This window comes from Cyrtonyx montezumae, unplaced genomic scaffold (assembly GCF_038088225.1).
Source record: "Cyrtonyx montezumae isolate F1298 unplaced genomic scaffold, pur_monq_1.0 scaffold_1, whole genome shotgun sequence".
NCBI classification, from domain to species: domain Eukaryota; kingdom Metazoa; phylum Chordata; class Aves; order Galliformes; family Odontophoridae; genus Cyrtonyx; species Cyrtonyx montezumae.
Genome location: NW_027071825.1, coordinates 10573474 through 10591570, shown reverse-complemented (window position 1 = coordinate 10591570; position 18097 = coordinate 10573474). Strand labels below are relative to the sequence as shown.

Genomic DNA, 18097 nt, shown 5'->3' with positions numbered 1-18097 from the left:
AATGTCTGCATTAAAAATATATAAAACCATTAACCACAGTAAACATAGGTTTTAATTTTTCAAGAAATATTTATTTAATAGTTGAAATAATTTGTTCGTGTCATAAAACAGGACAGATATATACAATCAACAGATATGTATTAATGTATTGCTAAATACTGTTATCACTATGATTTCTTCTTAAAAATCTCATTAGGATACACTTCTCATTGTTATTATCAGAGGTGAAAAAAGAGCCTTTAGGTTTTATTCACAAGAAGATTGCAGAACAATATAGAAAACATTTTATAGAATTCATAACCAAATGCATTCTCATCTCAGCAGTTCTCCGCAGCTTGCACAATGCCCTGATCAATTTATGACACAGAATTTGTCTTTTAAGAAATGAAGTATCTGGGGGACTGCCTTGCCACCAGTTCACTTTCTTGCTGAATTTATTTCATTTCATCCACACTCCTTCTCAAGTAATGACCCATTTCAATTTTTTAAGTAAAATTCCACTTGGCACTGAGTGCCAGCACTTTAATGGTAAAAAGGCATTTAACTGTCCTACTGCACAGAAGGAAATTCCAACAACACTGCATTTTTATAAATCACAGCAAAATCTGGCTCCCAAGTATTATCATTTCAATTGATGAAGTCATTCTGGCATTTTTACTTGGAAACAGCTTCCAGTAAATATGCTCAAAGAAACGAGTACTTTTAATTCCAAATAGCATTAAGTATAATGCAGTTAGAGATTGAAATATGTTGAATTATATTCCATACTTAGATCAGCATGAATACTTTCCATCTGATCTGCAGCAACTTTCAGAGTAACCCACTAAAAGTAGCTGAGAAGGAGCCAGACACTGTGTTTGATGTAATTTGAACAGTCTAGGAAATTATTTAGGTTTGTTGATTCATCACTACATTTGTTTCTAGCTTACCAGTTACTCTAAAAGGTTCAAGCTATCCTCTTGTCTAAAATTTTTTTTACTGTTTTGATCCATTCCACCACACAACGCCAGGAAAAACAAAAATAATTGTTTGTATTTATGGTGGCTTTTTTTTTTAAATATATATTAAATCATTCCATCTGTTAAGAATATTTCTGTGAATATCTTAAAGGCCTGTATTTGAATTTGCCTTAAATTTTGCTTTTCAAGTACAGTCTTCCACTAATCAGTTCTAATAACTCATCCCACTCTAATCTACATAACCTTTGCTGGTAATTGACTACATTCAGTATACTCACTATTCAAATATTTAACATTAATCAACACTGTTGTACTTGGTGTCTGAGTAACCTTTTCCAAAGTTGACTCCATTCACTGTCTATATATTTCTATTACATTTTTCACAATATTAAATCTATTTTTTTTCCAGGTACTGTTGATATGCATTCAGCCTGTAATTCTCAAAACTTTGTGCTTGTATTCTCATTTAGCTGATGAGTAGTTCTCAACAGAGTAAAATAAAACCTTGCTTTTAAATGAAGGTTACTTGGAAGACAAAAGGATATATTTAGATTGCAGGCTGTAATTTAAGAATACACAAGACAGCTTTAAGTAATGATAAGGGAGCTAACATCAGTTCATCAGTAATATAGCTCTTTACTTGAGTTCATTTAACCAGCAAAGCAGAGAAAGCTTCAGCTTAGTCACTGTGAGGAGGACTTTCCTCCTCATGGTGAGGAATAGCAATGAAAAACCACAAAATCATGACACCTGAGACAGTCCAATACTTGGTATGTTTCAGACGTGTAGTAGACTTAGAACAGAGATGTCAGAACTAGAGTGGATTCTCAAACATCATGTGTTATACCCACTGCTTGAAATCAAGAGTAGAACTATGGTTTTGAATTTAGCTTTACTTAGAGCAATTTAAATGAGATTATCTTGCTCCTACATAAAAAGCTCATAAGTTTTCCAATTGAGAATGAACCCCTTAGAAATATCAATGGGAAAAACACAAAGAAGGGGATAATTTTAAAAAGATGGAGGCATTCTTTTATTGCTGCATCTTTCACATATTTTGTTACCTTAACAAAAGAGAAAAATTGATAGAAGTTTTCAGCACTGATTTCTGTTGAGAAGAAGTATTGTCCCACTAGGCCAAATGTAATATTTGATGACTGCTATTATACCTAACACAGTATAAAGCACTTCTTTTTATATTTTGTTTTCTCATATTTTACTTATATTTCTGACAGGATAAGCTGTTGAGACTGTTTGTAACCCACTGTCTTCTGAACATTAAATACTGTATTATTCAGCATATTGGAAACTACATACTTGATGAGATTTGAGTCATTAATTACAAAGCAACACTAATGACATGGTAGATGGTTAATTCATTAAGAACAAACGTCAAGTGAATTTCATTCTAGGGTTCGATATTTTTGTCAGAGTTCTAATTTGACCTCAAAAGGCATTTGAGAAGTGATTTATGTAATTTCACTTTATAAATAAGAGTGGAAAACATTGTCTAGTTTGATTCCAAGCTAGACATTAGCAACTGCGTTCTATGGGTGAACAAAACAGTTTCTGATGTGTTTAAGCAGTGTTCAAAAAGAATCTGTTAAAACAGTCCAGTAGAGTTGTTTCAACTTCATAATTTTAGAAGAAAGTTGTCTGTGTAGTAACTTTCCTTTGAAAGTTCTGTATTTATTACTATCATAACACTGTTGTAAATTTTTTATCAGAATTACCTTGCTATTGTGTATCTTTTTAATTACATTCTGTAGAAAAGCCATTCTGCCACAAACAGAAATGGCAAAAAAGAAACAAACAAAAACACTTAAACAAAATATCCTATGCAAACAACGAAGAAGTTAATACAGTCAGTCATTAATTTGATTACTATTTTCATTCAGGTTCCATAACTGGAGACCCAATTTTATCAGCACCCAGCACCTTATGAACTTATGAACTTATGAGCACAGACACCAAACTTTAGCAGACTCATTTGTTGGTTACAAAACCCAGAAGCAATATAAAAATGGGAGATATTCAGGGACTTTTCTGAATTTTCAAATGTATTGTTCTGACAGTCAAAATGAAGGAAGTAATAAATCTGCATTTTCTTAGTAATAATATAGTTGACCTATTACAGATGATTCCTCAAGAATCTGTCTTGTTGACATATTTCATTGCAGGAGTTTCTTTTCATTTTTCTTTTGGAAGCACAATAAATGAGCTTTTTTTTTTTTTTCCTTTATTGTATTTCTCCTGTAGAAAGTCATTGGGCAATATGTGCAAGTCTGATAAGAACAGTAGAAGAAACACAGGACCAGGATCAAGAGTACACAAAAAGAAGAGATGCTAAGAGATATACAGGTAATATAACTGACGTTAACACTAGCAAAAGTAGAGCTATTTAATTGGTATGTATATATATAAAAGTGCAACACACTTTGTGGCCAAAAATTTTGAGATAAACCCCAGTGGGCGCAAATTCTTGTTTTAGTAGCTTACAGGTTACATTTGCAATTGCTGCCCCTCCTCAGAGGAAGGCTAGGCACCATGCTGAGCAGGAGGAACCGACAGATGGCTCTAAGTGGGCAATTTCAATATGGTTTAGATTAGAGGATTAAGGCCTGAGCAACCTGCTGGAGGAGGGAAGAATCTGGAAGGGCACCAAGAAGTGCACCAATGTGAATACCAGCTGTAATCACAGCAGCTTTTTAAATAGTTGTTTTAATTACAAATCATTTTGGAATACACATTTGGTGTCCTTTCTAATTACTCAGCAGGAGGTTCAAGAAACATGGTGGCAAAGGTCAATCTAAAAAGACTCTAAGCATGAAAAATGCTGTGATTAGCATGAAAACAAAGCAGAATGAAAATGAGAAGCAGATAGCATAGACCAGATTTTTAGTCTTTATTCTAGACCAGTCTTTATTCTAGACCAAAACTCTTATACCAACATGGAAGCAAACAGAATGTCTGTACTGAGAGCTGCCTATAGGGCACAGAGATGAAAAAAAATAAAGGCAAAGCTTTTTTTACTATCTTAGCAGGAAAAAAATAACTAGTGATGCCCCCTCCAGGAATAATGCCTGAAACTCTGGGATGTTCCTGTGTGGCAGATGAATAATAAAGCCTATAAAAGACTGAGGCTGTATAGAAATGAAATTCGTAAGTAGCAAAAGGAATAGATCCATAACAAAATGAACTCAAGCAGGCTAAGGGAATCTAGAAGGCAATAAAAGCTAGAGAGACCTGAAAAGCTGAAGTGAGCACTGTATAAAGGAACATATAAATCAGATGGAATAATGACCATTCCTTTGGTCTCCAAAGTGCTTGTGAAAGTAAACTTGCTCTATCTCAGTTCTGTTTCCACTCTGGGCAGGGAAAGCATCAATATAACCTGAACACCTAGAATAAAAGAGTGACACTTGCAGTGTTGCTGCAGTTGATCGAAACACTGCTCACATGCTGCAGCAGACAGCACGTGACACGTGATGAATTTGCAGCTATGCTTTTACATCAAGAGCCAATTGAACCTTGCTGTGTGTTGCCACATAGAGTCATGACAAATAACAGCAATACTGACAAGTGTGCTTAAACTATTCTGTCTGTGAAACCCAGTATCTGAAATGTCTCATCCCCTGCAAGTAATATTTCAGCTCTGAATTGCTCAGCACAAGCAGTAGATGTCTGCAGAGTCCATAAGTGAAAATTTATGTCTACATCATTCCAGTTCTGTCAAATTCATGATATAAATGTTCTTTCCTTTTTTCTTACATAGCAAATTGTATGCAATGAAAATAATATAAAAACTGCAGTCAGATATTTCAAAGAATGCCATGATTAAGGTTGCCAGTGATACGCATTTCAGAAAGTTCAGGAGTTTTTTAAGTTAGTATGTTTTTGGTTTTAAAATATTATTTATAAAACAAAAATAGATGTTAATTACTTTTCATGTCAGGAAGGATTTCTTGTAAGGAGAGATTCTTTCTTTCAGTAACATTTAACCTAACTCTTTAGTCATTATGAATCATAGATTGAGAGAATGGCTTGAGTTGGAAGGGACCTTAAACACCATCCACTTCCAACCCCCTGCTACTCACTAGACAAGGTTGCCTGCACATGTGAGCTAAAAGGTAATGAAGACCTACTCATCATAAACACGAAATCAGCTCACCAGCTTTATTAAACTGGATGAGTACATGCTCTGAAAGATATCTGCCTGTCCTTTGGGATTACTGACACATCTTGAACACATCTGAGAACGATAACAGAAGAAACATTTGAAAGGGCAGGGAGAAATCTTATACGTGGTTCCATTTTAAATTCATGTATCATTCTGGAGCAAGAAGATTCATAATGCAGTTTACAGTTATGGACAAATGGACACAGATAGCCACAGCACTTCTCAGTGTGTTCACAACAGGCTCACACGGGAGACATGCTCAAGCATAACGGGAGCTGGTGGCTACGGTCTTTGTAAGGGAAGATGTTCACTAGCTTAAGGCAGAAAATGTGATCTAATCACAGGTGATTAGGTTTATCATGAGGAAACCAGTCATGATTATGATTTCAAACAGCAAACGTAATGTTCTAACATATCAATATATGAAAGTATGCTCTGGGCTGAGAAGTCATTACTGATGATGATGGAGCAGGAAACATTTCCATGGTTTGGGGCAGATTCTGTATCTTGTAATGGAAGGCACCAGACAATCGAGCTAAGATATGACAGGGTGAGTTGGTGGAAATTAAAAAATCATACTAAGCGGTTTGATAGATGGAATCACAAACCCGATGATTCATTGGCTCTGACAGATGAGCCATGCGTGCTAGGCAAGGCTACAGCAAAGACACCCTGACACAAGATCTACTCTCTTTCCTCTGCTCCCTTTCCCCAGCCCCCCTGCTGCCCTGAAGCTGCTCCGCTCTGCAAACACAGCCAAACTCCGCATCCTGCCCTCTCCGTGCCTCCCACAGCACCCAGGGATCCGAGCTCAGTTCTGGTACGAAAATAAGCGCGTAAATCCGCACTGAAAGTGTGTAAGTATCTGCGCAGCTCGGAGCTGTGGGCGCCCGCCTGCTCCCCAAAAGTAAACCGGGCAGCGCTGCGCCTCTCCCGCTGGGCGGCACCGCAGAGCATGCGCAGAGGCCGATCCGCCGCTTCCGGCAGCGCAGCGGGGCAAGATGGCGGCTGCCATGCACGCCGCCCGCGGGGGTCACGCCGCCGCAGCAGCAGCGTTGCTCTTGGGGTGCTGCGGTGCGGCGCTCGCCAGCGGCGTCCAGGTACGAGGGCTGGAGGGAGAGCGGTGACGGGAACGGGGGTCGAGCGGCGCCGCAGACTCCGTGCCGCCTCCTGGGAGCTGCTTCCGTCACCTTGCCGGCGCTCGGCGGAGAGCGAGGGCCCGGACCGCCCCTCGTGGGGCGGGAGCTCCGCCTCGCTCCGCCCCACCCCGGCTGCTGCGTGCCGTACCTCCGCCTCGGGGGTGGGCTTCGGTAAAGGAGTGCGGCAGATGTCTGCTGACCGGGCACGTGCAGCTTTCTTAGCAAAAAGTTTATGAAAAATCCCTCCTTTCTTTGAATACGTTTGCAGCCTTCTGAAATGCAGTTCTGCTATGGCAGTGCAGTATAACTTTCAGTCACGCAGGCTCTGTTTTTTTTTTCCTTTCTGGCCACTTGCAAAGCTGTGTGTGAATTAAGAGTTTCCCTGGGCTTCGTGCTGCAGCTCTGCCCGCTGTCAGTGGGTCTGTGGGCCGCATCGCCCGCTGTGCTGATTTCTAACGTCAGGAACATGCTTTCTGCACGGTGTGCTTGCTGCTCCTGGAGTCCAGACCCCTCTCTGTGTCCGGATCCATGCAGTCTGCTTGGAAAGGGCCCTGTGCCCTGCACAGCCTGGTGGGAGCCGTGGTCGGTGGAGATTGTTGCTATTGTCCTAGCTCCCAGATTCTAAACATGGGGCTTAAAACTGTAGATTGGCTTCTCTGCTAGAAACAAAAGGCTTCAAATTTCCTCTGAAGAAACAAAAGGAACAATAAAATAGAATAAAGCCCCTTACCTCATTAAGGAAGAAATTGTAAGGCAATAAATTAGTGTATTATGTTCTTGGAGCATAATATGTTATAGGCACGCATGGGCTTTCCTTGTTAAGTAAGCTGAAAGTCACTATTGGGTCTTTTGTTAGTTGTTTAGCAAGTTTCAAGAAAACATTAGCTAACTTGGGTTGAATGTGTGACATGGATTAAGAAAAATCACTGGCTTTGAAGGTTTTGAAAATTTTATTTTAGGTATAGTAAATGCAAGAATGCATCAAACATGCTTCGTGTTGTGGAAACAAAGGTAGAGACGGTCATTTCTTTCTTACTGCTGAAAACATCTAATATTTTCTTCATCTCTCAGGTTCAAGCAGAACAGTTCTTCAAAAGCGGGCATACAAATAACTGGGCAGTTCTGGTAAGTGCAACCCTGGCAAATTCTACAAAAAAAAGTTTACAGCTTTTCATTACATGCTGTATTTGTGACAGTTGCTCAGCAATTCTGTTCATTTGAAAGTAATGAAATGGATGGTAAAGACCTGGGAATAAATACATTTGAAGTGATCCCTGCAAATTGTTAACTGTAGTAAAATTATCTGTTCCGTGTAAGTGCACATTGAGCACTCGGAACATAGAGATATGTGGCAGATTTCATTAAACTAAACTTCAACAGTTTAAAACAGTTAAATTATCGCAGTGCAAATTGAGCCAATGGGTAGTTAAGATATCAGAGAAGTGTGTCTCTTTGACCAGGAAGGTATAATTTGTTTCTGATCTGTATGTCCTTAGTCAATCTGTTAACTTGTGATAACAGGCTTAGAATAAAAGAAATTTGGGCAACATAATGGTTAAATTGACTGTTCCTAATATTTTTCTTTGCCATGAATTTTGAATCATGCTGTAGAATTGATTCTTAAACACAGCTCAGGTCTTAATGACTAATTTCTTTCAGAACTCTGTCATGATTACTCAGTAGCAGATGTTTGTTTTACAGATACTAAAATTTAGCAATATAAAATTAAATTAAATAGTAATGAATTGAATTAGAAGGAATTATTTCTGTATTACAATTCTATTCTATAGTATTTCTATATTTATTATAGTATTTCTATATTATTTCTATATGTCTTTAGTATTTCTATATTTCTGTATTACAATTCGATTTCTATAGTACAAGCTAGAAACTATTAAAACTTCAAGTTTTAGGTTTAATACTGTTCACAAATCAAGACTTCTGTTAGCATGCTTAAAAAAACAGTGGAATATTCTGTCTGAGGAACAATACTTTCTATCCTCAACAGATTCTCCACAAGTTTGTTTTTTTTTTTTGTTAACAGTTTATGATTTGTCTTTATAATTATTATTACAAATTTTTTAAGCAATAATGTGGGGAAGATTTGGCTGCCATCAACTGCTTGAGGCCTGGGATTGTACTGCAAACCCACCTTGCCAATAATTGGAATTACTGAAATGTACTGTGAATAGCTAAATTCAGAGTGTAGGCATGTTTTCTACCATGTTGTAGGAGGTAATGTAGGGAAGGGGCAGATGCTAATGTCTTGCAAAGTTACAGCTGCATTTGCCAGGGTTAATTTTTAGAGTTATGAGTCTTGCTGAAAGGCAAAGGTACTCAACATGAGTTTTTGAAATTCCTAACTGAATGAACTTGAGGATCCTTTCAGACTGAGGTTTGATTTTTATTTAAGTTTCTTAAAGGACAGAGAGAAAGATATTCTGTAGCACAACTTTGCTTAAAGATGTTTAATTTACAGTTGAAGAATTTAAGAAACTGTCTGAAATACTGTGGTCATTCCTTCGTTTTTTCTGGTTTTTAAAATCAGGTCTTGAGGAAATTTTTCTGCAGAAGAAACTTGCTGTTGGTGTAGAAATGAAAAGTGAATTTGATGTAAACACAATGTTAAGGCTAGCAAGGAGCTGTAGCATGCTGCCTCTGAAAGTTTTGGAATCTCATTGGTTTGGGGTTTTTGAGGGCAGATTAAATAATATCTCACCAAGGGAATAGATATTTTCCACCCTTAATGATTCTATGAATGGCTCATCTCCTACCCTTCACCATGTTAATGTAATTGAACTCCTTCGATATTTTTGAGAATTTTTATTCAGATTTTGGTTAGAGCTTACATAGCTCTTTATTATGTTTGACTCCTTAAATACAAAGTACTTTCAGAGTGTTTTCCCCAGTGTGGTTTCTGCATGAATTCACTTATACGTTTATGCAAGAGTGCTCCCAGAAGGAGTTTGCTATACAGATGAAAACTCTTCCTTAGATTTTTCTTTCATTGGATGTGGAGAAAGTAAGTGGGGGAAAAAAAAGAAAAAAAGTTATCTGCTAACTGTTCTTGCTGGTTTATTCCCTAAAATGGCTTATTGTATAAGTACTTGGGTTTTATGTCAATTTTCTCATAAGTGAACATGTAAAGAGCATTTTTTTTTACACTTATTTTCCACATTTATTTCTTTGAAACAGCACATTTATATATGTGACCTATATATATAGGAATAATATGAGACTTTCTTGGTGTTGCTGTTTTTGATTGTTGATTGCTGTTTTGTTACTTTGTTAAATGCCAGTAGTCAGTGTCTTTTGATGCATATGCCCGGTCTACTTGTGTATTTTACACTAGTTAATGTGGTGTTGGTTTTTCTCTTTCCTTAAAAATTCAAGGTATGTACATCTCGATTCTGGTTTAATTACCGTCACGTGGCAAACACTCTCTCAGTATACAGAAGTGTCAAGAGACTGGGCATTCCTGACAGGTGAGGGGACCTTGGTGAAAGCAGTTCCTTTCAGATGTGCTATTAAAGTCCTTTTGCTGTCTGGAGCAGTATGAAAATACATTTTTCTTCCAATTTTAAGGTAGAAATAAGTGATTCTTGGATATGCTCTTTTATGTTGGAGTTTCTTTGCTTGTTTGTTTCAAAGGATTTGTTCCTTGTTTTAAATGGAAGGGTATCTGTTTGGTGACTTAAATCACTTGTCATCTGACAGAATTCATTGGGAAAATGGTTTGTGCTTCTATGAATATAAGTTGCTGTGATTTGTTGATGTGTGGGAGCAGTGATTCACTTTTTAAGATGAAAGTTTTGCTAGGATAAAACAAAATGAATTAAGGAATAGTTATTGATTGCTGTAATCATTATGTAGTTGAAGTTTTACGTTATTAGAATAGCTGTACTATACGTGATTAGATTAAATTAGTTTAACAGTTAACAGGCAAATTAACACCAAAGTTGTTTTGCTGGATGTGTGGACAGTGTGTTTTTTAAGAATGCCATATGGTACATGTTTGTGCTCAACTGTCTGCATTTTATTCCAAATAATGTAATTTACTTGGATTATTTTTGAGGATTTGTGCTTCAGTTATTTTGGATAGCATTTATCTTTTTAGTGTGTGTTGAGTGCATCAGCACTTAACGAAGAGCAAAATTACTCTTAAAATACTCATGTAGACATACAGGTGGTGACATGGGTAAACAATGACTACCTGTTATTTCATATTTTGATCAAGCCCTGACCCTGCCTGGTACTGATCTCTGGCTGCGTGCTGGTTGGTACAGCATTATAATAGTCCTCCAAGTGCTATTTTATTTTTCTTGTTACTGTGAATAAGGCAAAGTGTGTCAGGTGTCAGCTCACAGTGTTCCTTAGAAGAATTCTTTGTTAACACATAACCATGCAACAGTGTATCAGATGTGGTATAATAGTTAGAAGAACGTTTGTGAGCTCCTGGGATTTAATGAACAAAATAATTTTCGTTGTTTTTAACTGGTCTTCTTGAGAGGGCACAAGCAGGCTGGGATTTCTTCTGTGGAGCTGTATGAAACGACTTAGCCCTAGTCTCCAGATTTAATAAAGACTTTGTCACCTAGGTCTAGGTGAGTCTGTGTCACAGAGTTGCTCGTGTTCACTTGTCTGCACATTCAATGCAGCCTGAGTGAAACCTGTTGCTAGACAGCACCTAGCAGTCTTTCCCTCTGCGGCAACTTTATAACAGTGAGTACGTACATAAGGAAATACAGTGTAGCTAAGGAAATTTTCACTTAGAATGCCGGGAATCTTCAGAGAGTTATAAGCTACTATTTTAACTATGAGATTATTTTGTTCTAATTTCATTTTGACTTTTGTAGAACTAGAACGTCTGAAAGGTCTTCCTTGTATTTCACAGTCACATTGTCCTGATGCTGGCAGATGATATGGCATGTAATCCCAGAAATCCTAAACCAGCTACTGTGTTTAGCCATAAAAACATGGAGCTAAATGTCTATGGAGATGATGTGGAAGTGGATTACAGAGGCTATGAGGTAACCATACCTTAAATTACTTGGTCTGTGTTTTTATGTCTCATCTTATGAATGCTTAATGCCAGTGTGAAGCTTTCGATGTGGAAATGAAATGTGTGTTAGCCAGGGCTATTTATGTTTCTAATCTTAAGATTGTGCTTTTATTAAAAAAACAAACAAACAAACAAAAAAACCCCAACAACAACAACAAAAAAACCCTACTTATTTTTCTCTAATAGTTACAATATAGGAATCCACATTCTACTACCTTCTTATTTTTGTGTAGTATTCTTTCAAACCAGGAGATCTTAAACTGGACAACAAATTAATGTTTTAATAGTGCTGAGTAACTGTTGATAAAAGTTTATACAAGCATATAAGTGTGTACAGAAAATATGAAACTTTGTAAAGAGATGAAGATACAATACCAAAATACAAATATGATTTTTTTTTATTATGTTCTTTCCTGAGCATGGATTTTTGCTAGCATTTGAGCTGTGTATGTCTGCATGGACAGCAAATGAAGTTTTATAGGAGTTTTTACAGTCACCATTCTGATGATATCTGATCACTCAAAAGACTTATGTAACTGAAATTGAGCTTGTTTTTCCTCTCCTGAACTACAGAAGTAATTTAAACTTTTATTTTTCCATGGCAACACACACTAATTTTGTGAACATTTTATGAGTACATGAGCAGTTTTGGCAAAATAAAGGTATATACTGACAGGTTTTCAAAATGATGAGAAACATATTTAGAAATTATAATGGTAGTAGTCATATTGGATATAATAGAGCATGAGGCTAATATTAGTGAGATATAATACAGGATGCTATGTAATTGTGAGCTCGACTGCAGTAAAATCTTGAACAGAAGATGTCTGTTGATCCAGTTTGTCATAGAGTATTGCATCTTCCTAGATATGCTGCATATTGTATTGTTCCATTATTTTTTTAATGTAATCCAACCTAGAATTATTGATCCATAGTTTTATCTTTAGAAAATTATTTTATGCTTCTATTCCTAGGTTACTGTGGAAAATTTCTTGCGTGTATTAACAGGAAGAATCCCACCAAGCACTCCTCGATCTAAACGTCTTCTTTCTGATGACAGAAGCAATATTCTAATATATATGACAGGTAATTAGAATTTTCTGTGTACAATTTTAATGACATTTATTGTTCAGCTGGATGGATCTTTATGAAGGCATGAATTCCCATTAAGTTCATAAGTTCATAAGTTCATAAGGTTGGAAAGGACCTATAAGATCATCTAGTCCAACCATCCTCCTATCACTATCTCTACCCAACTACTAAATTAAGTCCTTTAGCACCTCATCTAAACGCTTCTTGAACAGCGCTAGGGATGGTGCCTCAACCACCTCCCTAGGCAGGCCATTCCAGTGCCTGACCACTCTTTCAGAAAAGAAATGCTTCCTCATTAAGTGCCCAAACAAAGAAAAGGATTGACAAATGATTTTTAACTTACCTTGTCATACTAATGAAGAAAACCTTTAAGACTGTACTTACAATTTAGACTGGAAACTATATTTAATAATTATACTGTCCTCGTGCTGGAGTCTTACTGAAGCAAGACAGTTTTTTTTTTTTTTTTAAGAAAGATGATCTCCCAAGCGAAGTATCTTCCCTTAACCTACATACTTGCCTAACTTGTGTTTTTTCTGTCAGGCCACGGTGGAAATGGTTTCTTAAAATTTCAAGATTCTGAAGAAATCACAAATGTAGAGCTTGCTGATGCCTTTGAACAAATGTGGCAGAAGAGAAGGTAATAAGAATGTATTATTTAGAGGTTAAATACTGTATTTCATGAACATGCCTGAAATCTTACTGGTAGGCCTAGCTGAACTTTCAACAGTGATGCTATTTGTTGTCCATAGAATTAGCTGAAAAATTATGTTTGTTTTAAATTTTGTTTTCAGCTTCCTACAGTGAGAGCTGCTCCTATGAATTGCTTTGGCTGAACATACCAGCTTAAAATCAATCAGTGTGAAGACTTCTGTTAGTTAGGTTGCTAGTAGCTATCCTTGTAACTAAAAAGCAAACTTTCTGTATTTCAATCTAAAGAAAATTGAGTAAGAAACCTGTTTTGTTTCTTTTAGATACAATGAATTGTTGTTTATTATTGATACTTGTCAAGGAGCATCCATGTATGAACGATTTTATTCACCTAATATAATTGCTTTGGCAAGCAGCCAAGTAGGAGAAGATTCTTTGTCAGTAAGTACACTCTTGTGGTCCTAAAGACAATTTTCAGAATACCTGAAAAAAGAAAGAATTGCTGCATTTTTTTTTTAATCTAAAATTTCTCTTCTTATTGCTTAGTGTTTAATGTGTTTAGTTATGAACTACAGCTTCATAACCTTCTAAGGTATATTTTCCTGATTTATGTACTGTTGCAAAGAAGTGGGCTAATATGTTTTATTTTTTGATGTTTTCTATCACAAATAAATAATAGCAAAAAACATTTCATAGTATATTTTATAAATGTAAAATAACAGAGAAGTGTAATTCAGTGTAAGGAAGATGATGACTCACCTCTTCCTTTGTCTACATGTTGATTTTAGCTATGCCTGTCAACACTAGCTTTTATTTGAGTATCTTTGACCTGACACTTGCTCAGTTCTATTTCAGTTCTTAAAAGTTTTGAAGGACTTGGAAAGGCTTACAGAAATTTTGAGGACCCACATGTCCAGTGAAAAGCGAGAGGCAAATCAACTTTGGCTAATTGTGGTAGTTAAAGTGGTGATAGAATTCTGTGCTTTCTGGTTAATTCATGCATTATATAGATTGGGCAAAAGTCTTATGGGAAGACTAATGAGAGATCTGAGTAGGAAATTTTCAGCCTAATGAAAATTCTTACACTTGGTATATGGAAAAAAATAACCGATACTTATACCCCATTGACATCACAGAAAGAATGATGGCTATGAGATCCAAGCCAAATTGAAAATAATCTGTCTTTCTCAGCTTTGTTTTCCAAGTCCTAAGAAGCTTGGGACAGTACATAAATTCACTGGACTTCTAAGAAGGAAGTTCCCAGCTTCTTGTCTAGATATAGTCTAGAAAAATGAAAATAACCCATGTATTACATCAAGAATATGTTTCTTAATGAGTAGTAATTTGACTTGTGTAATTTTCCTGTTCTGTCCTGCAAATGCCCAGTAACTGTTTCACATTGTTTTGAAGCATCAACCTGATCTTGGGATTGGTGTTCATCTTATGGACAGATACACATTCTACATGCTAGAATTCTTGGAAGAAGTTCATCCAGCCAGTCAGACAAATATGAATGACCTCGTAAGTAGAATCTCAGCATTCACTAATTCATTTTTTTCCACAGTGTTTTCCAGCTGCTTTCTGCACAGCTACTGCTTCTCTCAGAAGCAGCTTTGTGGGGAGAGCTTTTTTACCATTATTAAACAAAACAGTAGTGTAACATTTAGAGGATTGTCCTCAGTGTGAAAGTGGCTTGTTGGCTACAGAAAAATATTAACTAAAACAAGCCATTTAAGAAAAAAATCATTGAAAAATAAACACAATTCATTAAATATTTAAATAAAATGAAATATTTGTGCATAAGAAGTGATAGTTGGAAACTTCTGAAGTATGTAAAATCAACTTAATAGATAGCAGACACTTTGCAGATATGGAAAGGCAAGAATTGTAAATATTTTACGAAGTTGATTAAACAGAATTCTGTCTGTGCACTTACAAATGCACACATGGCTATGGAGGCTGATTAGTTTCTGTTTAGTTTCCAGAGCAAGACATGTCTAAATCTATTTGTGTTTGGAGTTTATTGTATCTCAGGTGAATATTAAATGAAGCTTTCAGTTATGAAGCAGGGTAAAAAAACAACAACCAGGTAATCTAAGATTAAAATGTATGCAAATGCCCTTATAACAATTAGATACATACACTGATAAAATGGCATAAAGATTAGCCATCTTTTGTTTACTGAATTAACCCTTCATGTCTGTTCTAAGTGATGAGCTATGCTGTGGTGCCTTCTAGTTGTAAATCCTGATGTGCTGTATCAATGATCTAGGAGCACCACTGACTGAGCACATGGTGTTTGATTCATTCACATCAATGGAGCAGCCACTCCTTTGTCTACACAGGCTTGTCCTAGCCTGACTGTCAGATCTGCAGTAGAATTCAGTCTAAACAGCCCCCACTTAACAGATTTTATGTTGACATAGAATTGATTCAATGACTAAGATTCAGGATTCCTTTACTGCAGTGACAGTGAAATTGCCTTGTAATTTAATACCTGTCTGGTCATGAGATACAAAAAACTTCAGTATTAATCTTTTTAAAGACTAATATGCTAGTCTTTTATTGACAGCACATCTGCTTCTACCCTGTTCATTCAAACAACATTCTAGTTTTGTAAACTAGAAAATGAATTGACATTAAAATAAATAAATAAATAGATTAATTCACATATGTCAACAACATAGAAAATGTTTTTGCTGGTCAAGTAGCTTACATTTTGGGCTTTTTGGAGAATATATTTGAACATTCTGCTTTGCATTTTTGTTTTACCTTGTATGCCAAATTATTAGGAATACCTGTGGAAACTTACACGATGTAAGATAATTTATCAGTGTATGACATCACAGCATGAATCTGTTTAATGCTGCTCTGGGAAGGGGAGAGAATGGAACCAATTATATGATTTGGTTTCAAAAAGTACTGAATCATGATATGCATGTATTTCAGCAGTGGTGCTATAGGACACATACAGATAATAGTTTGGCACTGGAATACACTGTTAGTATTGTTCTGGATTAAGAACAAAGAGCTAATACTTTATGCAAGCCTGATTTTTAAAATTCACACTTGCATAATCTGGGTAGTATATTAAGTGGCTCAGTAACTAGTTCACTCACAGCTAATGTGTACTTGTTGACCAGTCTTCTGTGTCTGATGTCTACTCTTTCAGAAATGCTCTGTATTTGTTACATGGCACCCATCACATCACCTATGCAATTTTCTGCAGCCGCTTTTTAAAAAGCTTCACTTCACATCCACCTAATGTTTGGATATTGCATTCCTGTGAAGAATGAGGCATCTTTCCTCCACCTACTTCCCACCTGCTCCATCTGTGTTGCTAAGGGGGTAGCAAAAAGCTGTGCAAATGACTGATTTTCAGTTTGATTGCAATTCCAAAAAAAGTAAAAACTAACGTGTCACACATTCAAACTTTCAGACACAAATACATTCTAGATGAGGCCTAATTTGATATGAAATAACTACAAAATTTGGCAAGAAAATTTTAAGGTAAAGAAGTTTCCATTTGTGGAAATCAGACAGCTTTATTTAATTAGCATCTTAATTAAACAGTTTAGAAACATCAGTGTATTAAGAAATGTATTTCATTTAGCCAGTTTCTTGTTTTGCTTTTTCTCCTTTGAAGACCTTAGTTATTAAAGTGCTAGTCTGCTGGGGTGTCATTGCTTTGCAGCCCTTTTTCACACATGTACTGGGTAGTTGGATTGTTAATACTGAAATCCTCTATTTTTCAGTGCCATTGCATATTTTTGTTCCAAATTTGTCTCAAAATAGTCCCATGATAGTAAACTGTTGTGGGACAGATTAAGAACAGTCGAATGTGGTATCTGTTTCATGGTTTCAGGGCTGATGCAGTTGTTTTGGAACATGTATTCTAAGACTTTAGAAGAGAGACCTCTGCATTACACTTCATATGACCAATTATATCATCCTAGCCCAAAGCAGCCTGGAGTAGAAAATTAACCCAAAATGGGAATAGTTATGGCAGAGTTATTGAGTCAGAGCTACTAGGCTTTGCTGACTGTGCCATGCTAATTGATCTTTAATCTGTTCCTCTGCTTACTTACTGACTGATATTTTTGCAATGATATGTGATCTATTGTAACTATTTTTTCCATCTTTTATTATAAGATGTTAGTTTCCTTTTCCTATCAAAAAGTTTATCTAAACACATTATTTCTGATCAGTCAGATATTTTCACCTTTTTTCAGTGATCTTCAGTATTAGTAATGTGAGAGCCATTAGTTTTCTCCTTTGTGTTAATGTTAAATATATTAACACATATACACTTTCTTTTTAATCTTTCTTTAAATTAAATTAGTTATAATACATGTTGAATAAATTAGGATCTTGGGATATTTTGTTTTCAGTTCTTTCTCTGTTAACAAATTCTGTATTTCTGTATTAATCACATGATCTCCACATGATGTGATTAATGGACCTGTTTGTGAGAATCACTTGGAAAATGTCATTTTAGAAAGATGAGCATCCTTGGTAGTCCTGTGCTTGAAATGTGCTCTGTTAAATGTTCTTTGTTGCAGGAACACACAAGGACTCATGTAACCTGTAGTGTTATCACCTAGTCTGCAGGCTGTCCATGAGGCAGTACAGTGGGCAGCAACGTTTGGTCAAGAAACTGCTCAAGGCACTGTAGACCTATTACCTATATCTCACAGAATTGTTTGCTATGGCTTTGTTTGGTGAGGTTGTGCATTTGGTAGTGAAATGCTTTCTGTGGACTGAGTAACAAACTCAGCTCTCCCAGGTCAGAGTCCAGAACATGAGGCCCTGATTGCCTTTCATGGCTACATAATTTCAAGTTGTGTAATGTTACTAAATAAACTACAAATTCTGTGTTCTAGCAGATCCCCTGGAATAAGGAATCTGTCTGGATGGAAAATGCTAGAGGCTTCTGTGGGCAGTGGGGTAGAACCTGTGCAAAAATCCCCAAATCCAAAATTTTTCATCCATAATCTATTGGTTTTGCCTTGAA

General features: G+C 36.3%; 1 protein-coding gene across 1 annotated transcript in view; it reads left to right on the top strand.

The window, feature by feature from the left end:
* Window positions 1-6094: 6094 nt before the first annotated feature.
* The window catches only part of PIGK (phosphatidylinositol glycan anchor biosynthesis class K), a 62183-nt gene continuing 50180 nt past the window's right edge, over window positions 6095-18097 (top strand). The window contains 9 exon segments of the mRNA XM_065740426.1: window positions 6095-6132; window positions 6134-6239; window positions 7350-7403; window positions 9672-9763; window positions 11173-11308; window positions 12315-12426; window positions 12976-13072; window positions 13407-13524; window positions 14494-14604. Coding sequence (XP_065596498.1) covers window positions 6095-6132; window positions 6134-6239; window positions 7350-7403; window positions 9672-9763; window positions 11173-11308; window positions 12315-12426; window positions 12976-13072; window positions 13407-13524; window positions 14494-14604 — 864 coding nt within the window.